At 40.7% G+C, this 20074-nt stretch overlaps 1 protein-coding gene across 1 annotated transcript; it reads left to right on the top strand.

Annotated features, from left to right (window-relative positions):
* Nucleotides 1-273: 273 nt before the first annotated feature.
* Nucleotides 274-19719, top strand: OLFM4 (olfactomedin 4; the record flags this gene model as incomplete). The annotated part of the gene is made up of 5 exons (XM_084226503.1): nt 274-327; nt 3918-4070; nt 10058-10270; nt 11175-11328; nt 18926-19719. 5 exons carry the CDS (start codon nt 274-276, stop codon nt 19717-19719), a joined length of 1368 nt encoding a protein of 455 aa, XP_084082629.1.
* Nucleotides 19720-20074: the final 355 nt, after the last annotated feature.

The following is a 20074-nucleotide window of genomic DNA, read 5'->3' as shown; positions in this document are numbered from 1 at the left end:
CTGGACAGGCTGAGTGTCCCCTGCTTTGCTCTGGTCACACAGAGCCTTTCTTCAAGAAGAGGTGTCTGTGGAGTGACACTGTGCCCAGGGAAACTGTCGCCTCAGTAGCAGATCAGAAATTTTGCAGTTGTTCAGGATAGCTCCCATAATAAAATCAAAGTGCTTTGGAGCTGCAGGATGGGGGCTATCTGGTGGGGAAGGGATGGTGCCATATGCAGAAAAGCACAGTAAAACAACCTTTCCTTTGCTTTTCAGACGGCTCCTCTCAGTACGATGCTTCCATATCTGACTCAGCCTAGGAATGGCAAATTGCTCGCCTCCCCAAAGGTATAATAACCATTACTATTCTTCAATGTAGCCCAGAAAAGACAAAATTTAGGAGCTTATGTACTTTTCTTTTAAAGCTACACAGTCACTCAGTGATTTGACTCTGACACAGGCAAACCAGTTGTGCTGCCTGGAAGAAGCATTTATGTGTTGTGTGTCCAGTACTTTAGGAAGTAGTGAATCTCCAAAATCATCACTACTGTTACCGTGTCATTCAATGCCTTAAGTCATGTCCAAAACTTTGGCATTAACCTTGTAACTACTGAACTAGACCACAGACATGAAACAGATGGGGCCCTGGGGGTTTAATGCCAATGTGGCAAACAGTTTGGTGACTACAGTCTCCCCAAGGAAGTCTTCTGTCCTAGAACCAGGCCTTGAAATTGTCTTCTGAGGAGTGACCACTTGTGGTTGCTGGGAGTGAGAAAAATCTTGGTTCTTCCTGTTCTACCTAGTTAAAATATTATCAGCTATTTGGGGATAGAGGGACCTGAATCTTATTTCTGTGCCTTCTGGTACAGTGCTTAAGTTCATGGTCTGCAGATTTCAGAGTTCAGAAAGAGTTTCCCTCTTTCCATCAGTGACTGGTCAATAACACCTTGACTTTGTAGCAGATTCAGTGGGTCACAATTGTTCTGTATGATCCTGCAAATTGTTGTCAAAAACAGAGTTTGTCCAAAGCACAGGTTCAGCTTCACAGTAGATCTTTTGTATGTCCAGGCAAGCCCAGTGTGGCATATGGGGTGTGTGGAGGGACCTCTTCTGAGACAGAATTGGGTCTCCGGCTCCAGCAGAGCATTTAGAAAGTTAAATGGACTTAGGGCTCTCCTCCAGAGTCTGGTTAGCAGGATCCAAACTTTATCTATTTCCTTGCCCAGCTGAGGTGGTTTCTGTCCCTACTGTGGCCCTGCTATGTTCTTTCTGTGGATCCCATTCTTTGTCTTAGGATGAGCAAATAGCTGATTTAGAGCTGCAAATATAACTAGGCTACAGTGACAAATTTCCTGATTTTCAGAAAACCGAGTAACTGCTCGCTCCTACTCCCTTTCTTAATTTGAAGGGATGTGGAGAAGGAACATTTCTCATAGCTTCAAATACATATATGTAACAATTTTGCAGAGTGAAATGTTGCTGTCAAGTCCTTGCTGTAGGCTAGGACAGTTTGCTCTCTTTTAAGTGTTCTGTATAAATTATTAAACTTTAAAACCGTACAACTCCATCAAAAGTAGCAGTCTATCTCATGTATTTTTCTACAGGATGACGAAAGACATTTTTGTTACATGCTTGTCATTTGGCTGGTATTATATTTTGATTGAAGCACTTATTGACCCAAGGGGCTTTTAACTAAACAATGCTTCTTAGTCTTGTCACCATCATGATCCCAATGTTTGTAATGTCAGTGGAAGAATGGAAGCAGTTCTGTCTGCCCAGGCTGTTTCCACTCTTTTGGGGAAAACTGTTGGCTTCAGTATAAGCAGCACTTACTGCAGTGAAGCTCTGCCTTCAACTCAAAGCTCCCTCCTAACTCAAATGTTAAAATATAATGATTGTTTTTCACAGTGAGGTTAAAAGCACGAGTTCAAGGTTTGGTTTTTTTTGAGACATCTGAATATATTTATGAATGTTTTTTTAGCACATAAAATAAGCAGGCTAAGTCTAGAAAACTGATTGGTATCATACAGTTGAGACTGTAGTTTACAGCAGGGTGTATAATGCATACAAAGGTATGCCGCACACTCTTGCTATACAATAGCAATATGACACACTCTCTCTTGTGGACATGTACTCATATTTGTGTTGCACACAGAAGGAGCAGAACACAATACTTTCCACACAAAAATTTGCAGCTAATATGCAACAGTCTCGACGAAGCTCCCATATACTCACTAAGAAACATTTATTTCTTCTTTTGGTCTTTCCCATCTGTTCCTTTTTCTGCCACCCCAACCATACCAAGGCACTGAGGACTCACTGAGGACTAAGTGACATAGGAATTAATTTTTCATAGTAATTTACATACTGGTAGCCATATCTTCAAAAATATGTGGAAACTTAGACATAATGTGTTCTCAGTGGGATTTCCAGAAGTGCTTTGTTAACCTGCCTGGCAGAGAAATCAATGCAAGTTATGTGCTGGGACATTCTGGAATGCCATGAGATACTTCTCTGCTTCCTTTCATGTTAAATGTCTTCAGCAGTCTGAGTGAAGTTTTAAGACCCATGGTGCTTGAATAACACAGATAAAACGACTTTCCACGCTTTCTTTCAAAATGAGATGCATGCTGTTTGTTGTGGCTGCAGTAAAGAGGTTGCCAGAAATGGGAACTGGGATCATTCCTGCTTGCTGCTCTTCTCTTTTTGGGCTTACAGATCAAGACAACTTTGGTGCTGGTCATCACAGTGTGTTCTGGGCTGGTTTTTCAGTGAGAGCATTAGTTGAAAGCACTGTGAAAAGGCAAGAGAAGAAGTACTGAAATGTCAGCTCTCAGGACATAGTTTTGTTGTTTGCTTTTTTATTTTTAAGAGGGAAAGAAAAAGAGAAAACATATGAATAACACTGGGATTTCTGCAAGGCAGAAGAGATTATAGAAAGAAATGTTTTTAAAGAGCAAGTCTGTAGCTTTAAAATATGCAGCTGCATTGAAGTGTGTGCCAGAATATTTTAAAGTAACATCAAATATCTTTATTAATAAATTCGTGATAGGTTTATGAATTGGAAACATTTTGTGTACAAACAAAAAGAACTGTTCTGAACACGCTCAGTATTCAGCCTGGTGTTTATAGACTACAGTGTGCCTTGGCTGTAAATTATGGCAAGATCAGGAGGTGCCAGCCCTGACCTTTCTGTCCCTCATGCGCATTGCTCGGTGACGATGCTGTGAGCATGCAGACAACTGGGACAAGGCAATTCATGGGCAAGAGCTGTGCCAACTATCCACGAGGATGGATGGGCGGGCTGTGATGTGTGGGTGTTATGAGCAATATTTTGTAGCAAAATAAAAATCTCTAGGCCAAGCCTGCATATATAATTCATCACCTTTCAGTGGAGTATAATTAAATGCACGTCTGTTTGCTGTGCTTGGCTGCAAATCTTCAAATCTTCGAATGAATGATTTTTTTTTTCAAAACATTCCCTGTTACTAGTTCTATTTCAGTGCTTTCCTCTCTATGGATGTAAATGACTAAATCATTTGTCCAATTTATATGAACAGAATAGTAGCTGTATGACCTAACTTACTACATTATTATTTTCCCGCTGTTGCCTGCTTTTCTATCTGCTGGAAAAGTTATTTCATTATCTTAGGAACATTGTCCACAATATTGGGAAAGTAAGGACTATTGTATGTCTCCATTTTTCCAATGGTAAAGTCTTTAAAGCAATATTTAACTATTTTTAGAGAGATTTGTGAGGATGAGTAATAAAAATTGCTAGATATTTTGAGTTCCTTGGAAGAAAAAGGTGAAAGATGACTAGTAAAGAAATTGTTGATCTCATGATTGACACAACTCATATTATTGCCAACCATTATTAGGTACTGATTCTAGACAAGAATATTAACACATTTTTTCTTACCAATTTGTTTTTGCAGCTCTTTGCCAACGTGTCCGGCTCTGTGAATGATGAGGGAACTTGTCAGTGCTCTGTGTACTTGCCAGATACCACCTTTCCAGTGCAGAAGGCTGAACAACTGGAAATTATAGCCACAACACTCTCGGAGAAGTTTGAGGCAGAGCTTTCCAAAGTAAGGTGTTCTTTTGTCATAAAAATAACAGTTGCATCTTTTCTGAAGAACAGCAGCCTACAAAAAAGTGCAGCAGTGAGCATTTTTCTGTGGTGTGTCTTTAAAAGAGTGGGAAAGAGAGCTCTCTAAGAACAAGGAGAAAGGTGACTAAATCCCTAATCTTTGACATTGTAACATGTCATACATTTGAATATTCTCAGGTCTCTTTTCTAGGCCTTTTCAGCTAGAGGCATATGGTATGTTTTGGAAGAATGGTTATGTTTTTCCTCTTTTGGCTCAGTTCTATTAGTTTGTGATTGCTACACGATGCTATAGGAAGCCAAGCCTCCTGCTCTTTCATGTGTTATTATTTGTATCAAGCCAGCCAGATTGCGAGAAGGCAGTGAAGGGAAAGAGGAGAAAGGTCACCACAGTCCAGAGTGAAGAAGTAGGTGAATAATTGCCCCTTCACTGCTTCTGCTCTCACAGGGAAAAATAAATAAATTAAAAAAAAATCATTCTTTTCAACATCTGAAGCTGTGGCAGTGAGACTGCTGAATTATGCATTTCTGCTGAAGACAAACACTGCCTTGGTTGCTTGCTGCATGAATTGAGATCCACGTTTTGAGGAACTTGGGCAAACCTACACATGCTGAAGTGCACTGGGTGAAGCTGCCTGTGAAGACCGGAGTCTGCCTTTGACTTTTTATGGTGGATAAATATTCAGGATTCAGATTGGGTGTCCAGCAGAAAGTGTTTTCTTTGGAAACCAAGCATCTTAAGAAACGAAGTGTCCTTGAATTAATCAGCAGAAAAGGCAAAGCATTAAATTATAAATTCTAATCATAAATATTCATAACCTTCCTCTGGTATAATCAAGAACAGATAAGAAGTTGTGCATAAAACCCACAACAACAGGCGTAGGATTCTGTGGTAAGATCTTTCAGTTCAAATAGTTTGTTTTGAAAGAGCTGGAGCTAACAGTGAAACACATTCAGCTGTCAGCAGGCATATGAAGGACAAACTGACATAGGTCCTGCTGCCTCCAAGTGCAGGAGTTACCTGATCCCTTGGAGCATGGAAGTGCAGCTCAGGGTCAATGAGCCATGAAAACCCCTGGGATTTCAGGCCCCCATACTGTTCCCACTGTGGTCAGTGCCATCATTTGAAGGTAATTGTGCTGGGACAGGATGAGGGCATGATTCCTAGCCAAATATTGGCATGATTCTTCAAGGTGGTTGTGTACCACCTTTCCCAGTCTCTTGGTGCTGGTGTAACCTATCTCTTACTGGTATTTTACTCAGAATGGTACACGTTCCCTTTAGGCTAGTACCAGGCAAATATGAGAGCATCTCAAGTGCTGCTTGACTTCTCTGTGTCGACAGCCTCAGATCTCCAATGAATTCAGACATCTTGCCCATATAAAACACAAGTTACTGCTATAGATACCTAAAATAAGGTGTTCAGATTTGTACCTGAAATTTACTTCTAAATTCAGGGCAAGCACTCAGCCCCACCCTAGACTTTAATGTCTAGGTTGCCAGCTGGTGTCAGCTGCTGTGACTGTTGTCACCCTTCCATGCCCAGCAGTGTACCACAGTGTAGACACTGACCTCAACTTGCAATTTTCGCTGCAGACAGTGAAAATTCCTGACCTAGCTCAGGCTTCACTGAATTTCATCCTGTCGAGACCAATCAGACAAACAGTGTTACAATGCATCTAGTTGAAGTGTGACATATACTTTGGTGTGATATAGGCACAGAGACTCTTTAAGTCAGAAATTGAAATGAGCAGATTGAATTTTGGTATAAATTGATGTGGGTAAGATTTCTCAGTTATAATGTTCTATTTTTTATAGAAATAAGAGAGTTTTTGAGCATTACTTTATTGATATCTGAACTTAAGTATTCTGAGATCCTGTCATGCATAAATCTCCATGCTCAAAAATTCTTTACCTTTCAAATTGTATAAAAAAATGCTTCTTATGCAATCCTGTATCTTAATTCAGTCATGATAATACTCATAGAGTCCAGGAAATAATGAAATGGAGGAAACCCAAGCTTTCAATATTGATCATTATTAGAAATGATCCTGAGCAAATTCCTAGGGAATTGCATTCAGACATAACCCAGTCTCACCACAGAAGTGGGACTTTCTACTGAGTGCTGCCTTTTTTGGCTCTGAGATTCCATGCTTTTGTTGCTCTTCTAAAACCTTCAGCCCTCTGAAGTTCATGGGAACTTTTCCTGTATGGGAGCTGCAGGATTGGACCCTTTTAAGGATGCTTTCCATGTGCTAAAAGTCCCAGATAAACAACCTGATTGAATCATTAACCTTTTGCCTGATTGTTGGCTAATTCAAAAAGCAAGGGGGTCCTTTTATAGAATCAGCAGGCAAGGAAGCTTGCAGATAAAGAGATGCTCTCATGTGCCAAGTGAGTACAAACTGTAGGCTGAAAATACCAGACTAATTTTTCCTCTGTCACATCAACCTTTGCCAGCATAATTATGATTACAGAAGAAAATTAACCTTTTAAAGCAAAGTAGGAATTGGCTGTTTCTCTCAATAGGAAGGGGGAGAGGACAATTCTGTAACAGGGGTAGATGAGCACATGATCACAAGGAGAGAAGGTGCCTCAGAACATGGTTCATGATGGCCACAACATGCTCACTTAACAGAAACAGGAGCAAAACCCCTGCTTTTCAGAACAGGTTAACCTGCAATGGAATTCTTCTCCATCAGAAGGCAGACTGCCAGCCTTGCTCCTTATGGATCTGCAGAGGTCAAACCTGCTCGAAGCCAGTGGCCTGGGCTGAATGATTTTAGAAAGTTGCTGGGTTTGTAATTTCTTTCTTATTTTCCCTCATTCCTGTCGCATTTTTTCTTTTACATCTTTATCTTGCACCTTTGTTCCCCTTTCTGTACTCTCCAAATGTGTGCTGGAGAAGTGTCTGCTTGCATGCTGCAAAACCTGTTTTGATAAATACCAGTTGCAGGTAAATGACACACTAAATGAGCATTGCAGATTTTTCCTGCCCTTTTCATCAAACAAAGGTGACAATGCTTGGAATGAGGAAAAACTGAAACTGAGGATTTTTCCCCTTGCATATTCCTCAAATGGCTCTATTTTCCTTCCATAAAGGGCTAATCCAGGCCCTATGCACTCATCATACCCTACTTGAGGCTTTTATGACAAATGCAGCAGCAATCAGTACTAGTTATTGATCTGTATCCCTAAAAATAGGATATGCACAGAATTTCTGTGCCAGCCTGTCAAGAGACTACAGGCAGTCTCTAGCAGGTAGGTGCAGTAGAAGAGCAGGGATTACAAGCTGCTTAAATCCATCTGCCAATCAACAGAGCAATATCGTGTTCTTTTTTCCACTGATATTTCTAACCCACAGAAACTCCTAAACCAGACCTGAGCAGGCGGGAATCTCCACACTGAGCATTGCAGTGTTTAACATATGTGCTGGATTTATCTGCAAAAGCAGTATAGACCTGTTAGTGCAGCACTGCTGAGAAAATTTTATTTGTCCTATAATTCGCCAGGGGAGCTATTAGCTTAAGCTCTCTGTGACGCTGGTGTGGCTGTGCAGAGCACTGCAGAGTGATGGTGCTGGTTCAGGCTCAGCTATACTCTGCTGCATGGTGTTGACATGTCCTTAAATGACCTAGATGGTTGACTGAGTGAAAATCCTCTAATACAGGAGGAGAACTTCAGGTCTGCATTCTGCAGTCAGGGCTGAAATAACTATGTATGCCTCGTTCCAGCCCTCAGCATTTTGTCCAGGCTCTGAAAACCCTGGAGAAAACTTCAAATTCGCAGGTTACTCACTAATGAGTAGCCATCACTATTTCCAGCAGCCTGTTTATTTCAGTGGTTTGTAGATTTTGTCTGTATTGCATTATTATTACCAGTACTACTGCGAGAAAGTTCATTAATTATTTCCAGTATTACTGTGAGAAAGGTTATTAATACCTAGAGAGATTTCCAGATACCTCTGTGATAGACATAGCTTCACACAGCAGGGCAACTTTGCTCAAAAATGGACTTGCTTTATACTTCTCAGGTTGTAATAATATTCCTACTTTTATTGTTGTTGTTGAACAAACTCTAGACACACAGTTTAAATATTCACCTTGGAACAATTTTTCCAAATGATTTTTTACAGGGTGTCTTTCAACACCAAACTCATTTTTGTGATCATTGGAAGTGTGAGGTCCAAGTACTGCTGACTTTTCCAAAAGGATTGGTTCTTCCTGCTATTCCCTACCAGATGATGGTGGCAGCTATGGCAAGGGACCCCAGCTATCACTGTTGCTAGCCACTAACAAGGAACTAGGTCTCGGTCTTTCAGGCTGTTATTTTTTGATTCTTAATTGTGTAACTTGAATTATATAACTTTTGATTCTTAATTCAATGACTTGAAGTTACCCTGGCTTGATCTTGGAGATCTAGAGCATCCAGTGCTGTGAGCCAGGGTGCTTCTGCTACAGCTTGTAGAAACTCGACAGTTTTGAGCAGCTTGAAGCCTGGCTGCACACATTTAGAACAGAAGATCTGTTTCAAACTCAGAACATTCTGGTTTTGGTGTATACTATGTATGTCCATGCAGGGTTTTTGTAGTGGTTTAAGATTTATAGTGTAGTTGTGCCATTATTGATAATTATACTTCTGAACAGAGGATCTACTCTTATGCTTCTCCTCCTTAATCCACATCGCTATATAACTTATGAATTTCCATGCCATGAGCTCCCATACCTCCTCTTCAGTACCCAAGAGATTCTGTCAAGATTGAGAGGAGTTATTTGAGAAATGTGGGGTTTTTTTCTGGGTCCCTGTCTCAAGGCCTGCTGCCAGAGCAGAAAAACAACAGGAAGTCCATGGTCTTCACACCATGGCAGAATTTCAGACAATGGGAAAAAAGTATTGACTTTATTTTAATGTTATTACAATGCAAGAATGCTTGAGAAGATGTAGGGTAAGTCTTTCAGCTGAAGAAATAATAGTAATGAAAATTGCAGTGCTGTAGGTAGAGGCATAAATACCATCTGAGGGTATAAATATGAAGTTACTAGTGCAACAAGCTATTTATATTTATTCCTACTTATCTTTTGTGATATAATGATATATGAAGCATATGGAAGAGAAATTATGTGCCTTTACCAAAGCGTTAAATTTCAAGGAACTAACATTTCTAAGGGAAGTCCCAAATCCATATAATATTCTTAACATTCTGCTTCACAATGCTTGTGCTGTGACCTTTATCTCAGCAGATATATGTGTGAAAATATATTTATCTGGACAACTATTTAATGCTTCAAAGACTGAAAAGGCTGCTATATAAATTACTCCAGCTAACGCCTGCCATAAATTTAACACTTTCATTTAAACCAGATTTGATTTTTAACACTGTGTTTAAATATTTCCTCCCTGCCCAAAGACAAGTATCAAAGCAGTTCTGCCAATGTTTGACACAATTCAAATGTACACAGGGTAAAGTCCTGTTGGGATTCAGAGTTAATAGGGAATGAAGTTGAAAAACTTGGGGATCCTTTATTGCATTTTGCAGCCTTCTCTGGTTGCTTTTGAGAGATAATACACTGCAGATTTCCTAAAATTTTCACCAATGTAAATTCTTGGCATACTGAGAATAAAATTAGCTCACAGAGACAATATTGGCAATGAATTAAAAAAATGGAAGACTCTGAGTAAAATTCTGCCTTCAGTTATCCCCAGGCATTTCTGAGGGTTTTTTTTGAAACTGCTGACAATAAATGAGGGTTAAATTTTGTATTTTTTAATGGATGTGATGAGAATTGCATTTATGCAGTTTATGTGAAGAATATATATGGCAAGTATGTGGAAGATATGCATAGGGTACTTAGAAATATATCTGTTTTATTTATATACATTTCTCAGAAATACAATAAGGATGTCAGATAGCCTTGTCTTATTTGCTAACCTGGACTTGAATATGTATCTCTTTTTTCTTTCTTTCAGGTTAGGGAGTACTCAAAAAGAATTGAACTGTATCAGCAGCAAATCCTCAATCTAACCATCAGAGTGCAGCAAGTGGAGACAGGAGGTGTATCTTACACGGAACTGGACTTCCAGTTACTGAAAGTGGAAATCCGTGACCTGGAGAGACTGGTCACTCAGCTGAAACCCAGCCTTGTTGGAAGCAATGCCATCGTTGAGCAAATATATTTGGAGGTATTGCCAAGGTTTTGATTAGCCACAGAGGGTTCAAGTACACAGATAGTCCATTCTCTCTTTCGTGTTTAGGTTGAAGAAATGCAGTCTGTCTCTACTGCAGCTAGTGGAATTATTTTAGCATTTCATCAGCATAAATTAAAAGAAAGCTTGACCTTAAATGTATTAACATCTTATTCCTTGCTATAGAGCACAGAAAAGTAAAGCAATCCCAAAGCAAATGGACTTCATTCTGGTTTTGCCAAATATCTGCCTGAAAGTTAAAAGTTTTGCATAGTATTAAACATACAAGCTGATTAAATTATTATAATAAATATTAATTTACAGACCCCCATGCTTGAAAGCCTCTGCACTTTAATTTAGATAATTAAAAAATTAGCTTCTGGTTGCTAAGGCAGTGGCTCAATCAATAAGAAATCAAGAAGTGGGAAAGACTATCACCTTCCTAGCAGAGTATAAATCACATTTTCAAAATTGTAGTTAATCACTCACCTAGAGAGAATGATTACTTAAGATGGAAAGTGAAATCTCATTTGCTCCAATGTCCTCTATATCATCAAGCAGGTGATTAAGAAAACTATTTATCCTTGCAAATAAAACTTGCAGATACTTTTGTAAGGCTGGAATAAGTACTTTTTTATGTTCAACAGCTACACGCCTAAGACTCACTGGGTAGTTTTACACTACCATGAGTAAAATAGCGCTGTTTTTGCACCTGTTACACAACTTAGTCTTAAAGCATATCCTTGTGGTTATGTACTCTGCTGGAAATGTCAAGCTGAGGCTATGAGGATAAGGCCTATTCTTAGAACCTTTTTCTGTAGCGTCTTCTGTGGTCAGCCCTGCCTGCAAATAACTGTAAAATAATGTTGACATTAAACTTGCTGTCTTTTTTCCCCTCTAGATCACCAATCTGACTATACTGGTAAATGAACTAGAGTCACTGGACAAAAACAATGTTCTTGCAATTCGTCGACAAATTGTGTCTCTGCAGAATCGATTGAAAGAGTGTGAAGAGAACGCAAACAAAACTATACCACCTCCTTATTTCCCACCAGGTAAGCATTTCTGTTGGGTAACACATAAGAGATAATATAATACATGGTATGAACTGTAAATGCAGACATTTCCCTTTGTTAATATTAAATACAATTGTAATGATACTCCTTAGCTCTTGAAAAATCGAGCTGACAGCTCCTAATGTTTCATCAATGGTACAAAAGGGAAATGAAGGCAGGACTCAAATTCTTACAAACACAGTAGCTGTTTACAGCTAGAAGTTTCAGTCTTCCTCTTACCTATAGTTTGAAAAGTGAATCTCTATCCCTCTTCCCTTTTTTTTTTTCCAGAGCAATTACCTGTGAGAAATGATGTCTTTTTACTAATTAGCTTTGATTTTCAGTAGTTCCTGTGAAAGTGACCTGTGTTCACAGCAATATTGCTCTAATGCTGCTTGGAAAATGTATGAGCAACTGTTGATGTACTAAAGCTGTAGATATGTAAGCTCCAGAGGAGAGCTGTGCATGAAGATTACTTTTGATTGACAATCAAAAGATCCTTCTAAAACAGGTGGTCAAGGGACCTGGGGAAAGATTCTGATCTCAGGAAGATAAGGAGGAGCTGTATTACTGATTTCAATGGAACTAAGATTTTATAGTTTTCTTAACTAGGAAAGGTTTCTTTCTGGGGCCTGGATCAATGGCTTTCAGAGTGCAGTTCATATAATGGTGTTGAGTTACAGGGCGTGTGGTAATTAGTTTATAACTGAAAGAACTTTTGTCTGTACTTTGTGTTCAGTTTGAAGAATCACATTGTGGATGAATCATAGTCAGAGATTTTGACAGTCAGATATGACATACTGGAGCAAAACATTTAGGAAACACTAGATTGGATACGCCAGGTCAAGAATCTCAGTTGCTAACAGACAACTGGTCCCCTGAGTGTTTTATATACAGGGGCTTCCTTTAGCCAGGGTATTGTAAGATCAAAAGTGCTGTGTTGTATACAATACCCAGGGGAAGATTCTTGCTTTTTCCCATAAGCTGGTTAACAATCAGCTAGAGGAGCCTATAGTAAAGGAGGAGCTGTGTCCTGCTTTCAAGGAGCACAAATTTGCCCCTACCAGCATTTAGCTCTCATCACCTTGAGGTCAGCTAATTCAAACATCTCATTTGAAAGGTGAGAGGCAGAAATATAAGCTTCCCTTGGGGTGAGCAGTCCCTCCTTAGGTCTTCATGGCAATGCAAGCAGTTGCTGCGTTTCTCTGACAGAATGCATGAGTAACACCTTGTCTGGGAATCAGACAGGAGAGAAATCTGAAACAAAAACCTGCAGTAAAAAAAAAAATCTCAAGGCCTTTCTCTGCTCCTTATGGAAGGGCTTGAAATATTTCAATGAAAAAAACTGCACAAGGTTTTAGAAGTACTTGAAGGGCATCTCACTGATTTATTGAGGGTGATGGTGTGTGGAAAGAAACAATCTCGTTCTCTTCAAGCCTACAGCAAGCTTTTGTTTTGGTGAGAAAGTACTGAGCTCCAGAACAAGGGTGATGGAGGAGAGGGCTGCTTTTATCACCTGGGTGGTTGGTGTGTCTGTGGGACATAGCAACTTTCACCTCGTAGGAAAGGGAAAACTACACTTGGAGTGCAGCTCCATGCAGGGATAGGCAAGTCATGGTCTAGAGCAGGATGGTAGCTCTGGGGTGGGTAAATGGAACTGCATGGAATTGTGACTGTAATAGACTTATTCAGCATTGTTTCTCAGGGCACAGTAGATTGGTAGATTTTAAAATCTACCCACAGCAGATGGGTAGATTTTATCCAGACCCAAAATTGTATTGCTTCAGCATTTCCTTATTTCTGACTGGTCAGAGAGCTCGGGCACCTTTGCATAAGGCAACATTGCATTGTAGCAGAAAAGAGTGAAGGAGGTAAGACCCCTACTTGATATAACACCTTCCAGAGAGTTATCAGCACCCACATCAGCTGAGGACAACCTTTGTCTGAGAGTTTTTCTGTCCAGAGGTAGGAACCTGGGAGGGGTTGGAGGATGTTTGTGCCTGTGTTAGCACATGGCCTCCTTTAGGGTGAGTGTGGTCTCTGAGGATGGCAGAAAGGACTGGCAGAGAAACTGTTGTATGCTGGCTAGTTTTCTTCATGTTGGGAGATGCTAGCTCTATAGATAACCCAGGTGTTGTGTAGGCTCAGATCCCTGCTAATCCACACAGGACTAGCATATTGTGACTTTGTGTGACTCATGGGGAGCAACTATCATATGTGCAGAGGGCTTTGTAGAGCAACTACACGTCCTGCAGACTGTATCTGAAAACACTTAAAAGCAGTAAGATATTTTTTCTTGGGAAGATGAAGTAAGTATGTGAGAAAGCTGCATCTTCCAGCTGGTCATTTTGGAGATGCTGCATAGACTCTCACAGCTAAGCCTCTGGAGCTTTCTAGCACCCATTTGTGTGTTTGAATACCATTTCAGTATGTTTTCTCTGCAAACTTGAATGTCTTGAGTTCCTGCCAAACCTCTTGGCCTTGCCCCGATTTTAGTTCATATTATATTTATAATGTTTGTATTAAACTGACTCTTTGTCCTGTTTTCAGATTGCTTTTTCTTTCCCCCTTCATCCTCTCTCCTGCATATTTTGGGTAGGCAGCATGAACTAGAGAGAGCTTGGTTAATCCCCAAGCTGTCTAAGATCATGAGTCTAAATGCAAGTTTAATTAAAGCTTCTTGCTTCACACTGCTGTAGCATGCAGCCCCTCTGACTCTATCCCCCAAGGCTTTTGCTGCTGTATTTCTTTGAGTGAGCAGGCCTGGTCTCAAATAACACAGCAGAAAGAAATCACTGGTTTCCATTTGCTTTACCCTGGCTGAAGAAGTGTGTGTCTGAGTGTCTGATATCTAGGTAGTCATCCCCATAAGTGTCACTGGCAGTGGTTCACGGCATCTCTCTCCTCACCACTCCAGTGGGAAGCAATATTTATCCATTAGTTTTCCTTGGGCTGATCTCATGTGTCTGCATTGGGTAGATATAGACAGAAAAGACCCCAGGATGTTCTTTTGAGGACTCTGCAGCAGATGCTGTGTTGCACCTCACTGAAATGAGGAGGAGAGGAACCAGGGACAAGTGAGTCAAGTGAAATTCAAAGGCAAAATGAAAAGAAAGGAAAAAAAACAGCTGGTTTTTTTATTTCTGGATTTTATATGCTCAGAAATTAAGGATTTCAAGCTACTGGTGGGTAGGTCTCAGCAGCAGGAATACCTGGAGTAGCCTAATGCTGAAACTCAGGCAATCCTTTTGGAGTCATACAGTGATTTCACTCTTAGCTTATGTTTTACCTCCTATGGACCTAAGTCATCTGTGTTTTTTGAATATTTGGGGTTGTGTTTTGAACTGAATGCATCTATACACAAAGAGAGAGATATGCCTAGAGGCACCTGAAAAGAACTGGCTGGTTGTCCTCCCCAGAACTCCCTGAACTACCCCTGGAGACACATGCATTTATTCACTGGAATTGGAGGGAGCTGATGCCCTCCCTCCACCCTATCCCCTGTTAGATGTTGCTAACACAGGTCTTCTTTTACACAACTGCAAGCCTGCCTCTGTCCCCCATGATACTGGTGGAAGACTGGAGTGTCTTTGTGGGTCTTCCTGTGTCAGTGAGACAGTAGGGGCCAGGATGAGCCTTTCCTTTGGGGCTCAGTCTTTGGTATCTCGAGCCCTAGTAAGGCTAGGAAACAGCTCCCACATTTGGATGCAGTGGTTGATCTGATGGGAGGGGAGGATGCACGTCTGGTGCTTGGGAGCCTTGTGTGAGAATGTGACACCAGCCTGCTTCTGGTGTCGGTGCCCCTCGTGGGTGTCCCACCTTGTCTTGTGACCTTTGTCTGCATAGGCCCAGGGTGGTCCGTTCTCTTCTGCAATCAGATGCAGCTGCTTGGTGGGAGGAGGCTGCTGGAATGTTTTCTCGTATTGTTGGAGTAAGAAGCTGATGTGCTCTGCCAGTGCCTCAGAGTGAAGTGGGTAAAGCAAGACCCAGCAGTGTGTGCCTCATGCTCAGTCTGCAGCCTGTTAGCCAAGCAAGTCAGGCTCCCTTCCGTCCTGACACCTTTGGTGTCAGCTCTTTTTTCTGATGAATCAGAAGGATTAGTATGTAATTGAGCTGAGATACTGGTTCTTTATGGGGGGACAACCGTGTGTGTATGTACCTGTGCTAGTCCTTCTCTTCTCTTCTCTGTTTGCTACATAAGCCCAAGACAAAGGAAGGCAGCAATACCAGGACGTCATTTATCTGTAGCCCAAAACAATGGAGAAAGGAATTAAAAACTTGGAAGTTTGAATAATGCATATGGATTTATTTCAAGTACCTTCTAATATTTACAAAATTACATGACACTTTGTTTCCTTTGTGCATTTTTTTTCCCCCAAGATCTAGACAGGGAGGCAAGTTTAGATTAAATAAACAACAATGAATTCTTCTGAACCTGTGTGAAAGACAGATCACCCCCGACTACCACAGAGGATTTTTGTAAAAAAAAAAAATAATTATGGGAGAATTTTCAAGGAAATAAAAATCAAGCACATGCTCTATAGAAACCTCAGACAATTTTTGATGTCATTAAAACGGAACACACTTCTAACTTTATTTTAATAATTCATTGTTTCATAAATAAAAACCAAACAAGTGTTCAGCAGAGAGATCTCTTTAAGGGAAGAAATAATAATTTATTATTTCTTTTGTAAAAAAAGGTCTCTCTGCTGAACACACGTTTGTTTTTTATTTATGAAACAATTTATAAATTATTAAAATAAATCTGGAATTGTGTTCTGCTTAATGACATGAAAAATTATTTGAGGTCGCATATAGATGAGTTTAGCAGTGCATCACTACCTGCAAGCTTTGGTGCTACATTTTTTTAAACAAATGAAGAGTTTTAGAGCATTTAATAACCATTTAATTCTGAGATAAGTTTATTGTGATTTAAGCACAGTAATATATTCAATATGTCACCAGCTTTAAAGAAGTCCTCATGCCAGAGGTAACAATACATATTAGAAATATGAGAAAAAACCAGTTCAAATTGATTTATGAAGTTGGCAGGCTGCAAGCCATTTTGCACTGGCTGCCTTAGCTGTCTTCCTTTGCATGAGCTGAGGTGCAAGCACCTCCAAACGCTGGTAGCTGTGCCAAGTGCTGAGGCCATGTTACTAGACGTGCTACGTGCCATTTCCAGAGATCCAGCCTGGCCAGCCATACAGCAGTGCCTGCCTTGTGTGCTATATTTGGAAATGAGGTTTCTGCTCCAGGGCCTCTCCTTCGTAAAGCACTTAAGTGCGTGCTTAAATGCTCATCTGCTCCCAGCCAGGAATGCTGATTCGAATGGATTCTTGGTGGCACGAAGGAAAGCAGCATTCAACCAGGGTCATGCCATGTTTCAGCTGCAAGAAACACAGGACAGAAAAGCGTCTGGGGGAGGAGATGGGAGTGTTTACAATTTGTGCCACCTTCTCTGCCCTCAGAGATGAGATGGAGACTCAGCGATGAAGAGCTACTCCCGTAGGCAGTACCGCCCCCAAGGAAATTGCCAACATGGCCTGGGGACACAGGGATTTATCTCATTATAGTGATTTATATTTAATATAAAACTGCTCCCCACCTTCCTCACAGATGATGAGAGAAGGCTGCAGGTGAGTCACATGTCCCTCAGGTCACAGTCACTAGCATTAGACAGTACAAAACTGTGAGGAGTGAAGGTGGTATGCAGCAGAAGCAGAGAAATAATACATTTTGAGAAAGGAGGGGACACACAGAGCTTCGTTGCCCAAACCAACTTTACACTTTGGCACAAATGTCAGCTAACTACTAACATTCAAGACACAGGTTTTCTACTCCCACAGGTAGAGCACCTTTCTCCTAGGCAAAGCAGATCAGAAGAAATTTCTCTGCTTTTGCAACTGTGCATTTCTTTCACTAATTAACTTGTTTCCCAGTCTTTTTCCAAGTAGAATACTTCAGATTGGTCTGCCTCTAATTTTCCTCCTTTCTGTGAGGTAGACTGCAAAGCCTTTGAGAACAAAATGTTTCCTAGACTTTTTGTGTCTGTGGTTTCAGGAGTTTCCAATTCATCTCCATAAGTATTGTCTGGCCATGCTTAGGGATGGTCAGCTTTGAGGGCAAAAGGAAAAAATCTTTCTCTGTTCCTCTTTCTTCTTTGTGCTAAGGCAGAGGTTATTTATATGCCAGACATCCCTTCATATGACTGAGCTTATGAGCCACTCTTGTCATAGAAGCTGCAAGAAATCGTGAATGGCTCCCACTCAAAGTATTAAAACCTCAAAAGTTAGTCTTGACTTTCATCTGCACCACAGCTGTCAGAGCACAGAGTTCCAGTTTTGAGGGAGGTATTGTTAACACCAAAATTTCTGGCCATTAATTTATTCACTAACTAATGTGTGAGATTTGGGTCTATTCATATTATACTCCATCTTTAATAAGGAAGGCTATCTAGTGGCTAGAACACCCCGGTGAACTGGGAAACACTGGACTACCACTAAGCTTGTGAGCTGGTGCCAGCCACTTGATATCTCTGTCTCCATTACCTCAGGTGAAGATAACTTTACAGAGAAAAATCTGGAATACTTTTGTGGTAGTAATACAAAAAGCTAATGTTAACACTTGGAAAAATGCGTGCTGGTTTTTGCCAGTGGCAGCTTCACACTCATCAGAAGCCCAGGGACATTTTTGAGTGGAGTTTTTTTCCTACCAGGGACTTACAATATTGAGAACTTATCAGGAAAAAGCAATGTCACTAATTCAGCATGAGTAAAAAGAAACTGTTTCTTGTATTTAAATTATTTTTTCCATGATGCTGAAGATGGTTTTGCAGTTGATGTGTGTAAAGCAGAGCTGTTCTGGTTCAGCTTGAAGTCATATTTTCTTTAGAGTTGCCCCACATGAAAAGTCAGAGTAATATCAGTGTACATTTCCTGGGCTGTGGTTGTTACTGTCTGCAGATTTCTTTGAGGGCCTGAGGTGGAAGGCACCATGTGGCTGTGACACACAGTTGTAAAGCTGTGATTCTGACAGCAGAATGCTAATCTGAAATGTGACTCTGGAATTACTGCTGCTTCTGCTCCTTTCTTCCCCTTCACAGTGAAATACACAGAAATCAGATGCTCCTCATTCTTTTTTTCCCCCCAACTCCCATGCTTTCAGTTCCACTGAGGTAGAAAATAACCTAAAATGCTTCTGAAATTGTATTTTCCAGGGGATTTCCTAATGCATCAGGCTGGCCTGCCTCAAATGGGTAGAAACAGAAATCTGTCCCTTGTATGGAACAGCACAGCGAACACTTACTTTCTGTGAATCAATCCCCCACCTCCTCTTTAAAATAGGTGTAAGAATACGTACTCTATTTTTTTTCTGAGTTTTTGAGTCAACTTGGAACACTGGGTGCCATCCAGTTGCTGACCTTGGCCCAAAAGGAGCCTTTTACACATGAAGCTGTGCATTTATGTGTGTGCTTGGTCACAAAGCTATTCCCTCCTAAGCACAGTCCAGAGGCTATGGTCTGTAAAACCTCTCCCCTAGTAATGACATTTGGAAAACCTGTTTGTTTTGGGTTTTTTTTTCTCTTTACTTACAGGTACCTGCGTTCACCGCGGACCGATGAATGTTAGCCAGCCTTATGTTGCCAAGCTGAACTGGAGAGGATTTTCCTTCAAATACGGTTCCTGGGGTAGAGATTATGATCCCTCTAACCCAGACAATGAAGTCTATTGGGTTGCACCATTGAACACTGATGGGAGATACTTAGAATACTTCAGAATTTATAACTCCTTTGATGATTTGCTGCTGTTTAAATACAAGTACGAAAGGAGAATAACATATGGGGAAGGAAGTGGTGCTGCCCTTTACAAAAATTACTTGTACTATCATCGTTATGGTTCGAGGTATATGGTGAAGCACGATATAAACACAAACACGGAGGTTTTGAAGAAGGAGCTTCCAAATGCTGCTATTGGTAACCGCTTCTCTTATGCAGGCGTAGCATGGCAGGACATAGATTTTGCCGTGGATGAAAGTGGGTTATGGGTAATATATTCAACTGAAAATAACGTGGGCAACATTGTGATTAGCAAGCTCAATGAGACCACACTTGATGTGCTAAATACTTGGCAGACGAGACAGTACAAGCCATCTGTTTCCAATGCTTTCATGTTATGTGGTGTTCTTTATGCCACAAGGCCGTTGAACACTAAGAAAGAGGAGATCTTCTACATGTATGACACAAGCACTGGCCAAGAAAATAGAGTTAGTATCATCATGGATAAAAAGTTAGATACAATCCAGAGTATTGATTATAGCCCCACGGATCAGAAACTTTATGTTTACAGTGATAGTTACCTTGTAAGATATGATGTGATTTTTCAGCCTTAGTACCACAGGGATGTACGCATATGACAAAACTGGCAGCAGCCAATATGAGAGATCCAATGGACCTTTAGACAATGCTATTGCTAGTTCAGAGTTCATCTGGTCTGGTGACCTCTATGTCGGGGTGTCATGCAGGTACTTATACTCTTTAAAGGGATTGCCCACTCTGACCACTAACATTGCTGGCAGTAGTTGGCATTATGGGTTTTTTTTAGATTTTTCTTGGTGTTTATTGGTGCTCAGTGCTCTGCAATTTTCCTTTTTCTGGGGGGTAGATTCAGTGCTTTTTGTTCGCAGGAATAGCTGGGCACAGACTATTTGGTGGCCGAGTAGCTAATTACCCACTGATTTGCATTTG

This window comes from Fringilla coelebs, assembly GCF_963513975.1.
Source record: "Fringilla coelebs genome assembly, chromosome: 2".
NCBI classification, from domain to species: Eukaryota; Metazoa; Chordata; class Aves; order Passeriformes; family Fringillidae; genus Fringilla; species Fringilla coelebs.
This window is presented reverse-complemented; position numbering and strand designations above follow the sequence as displayed.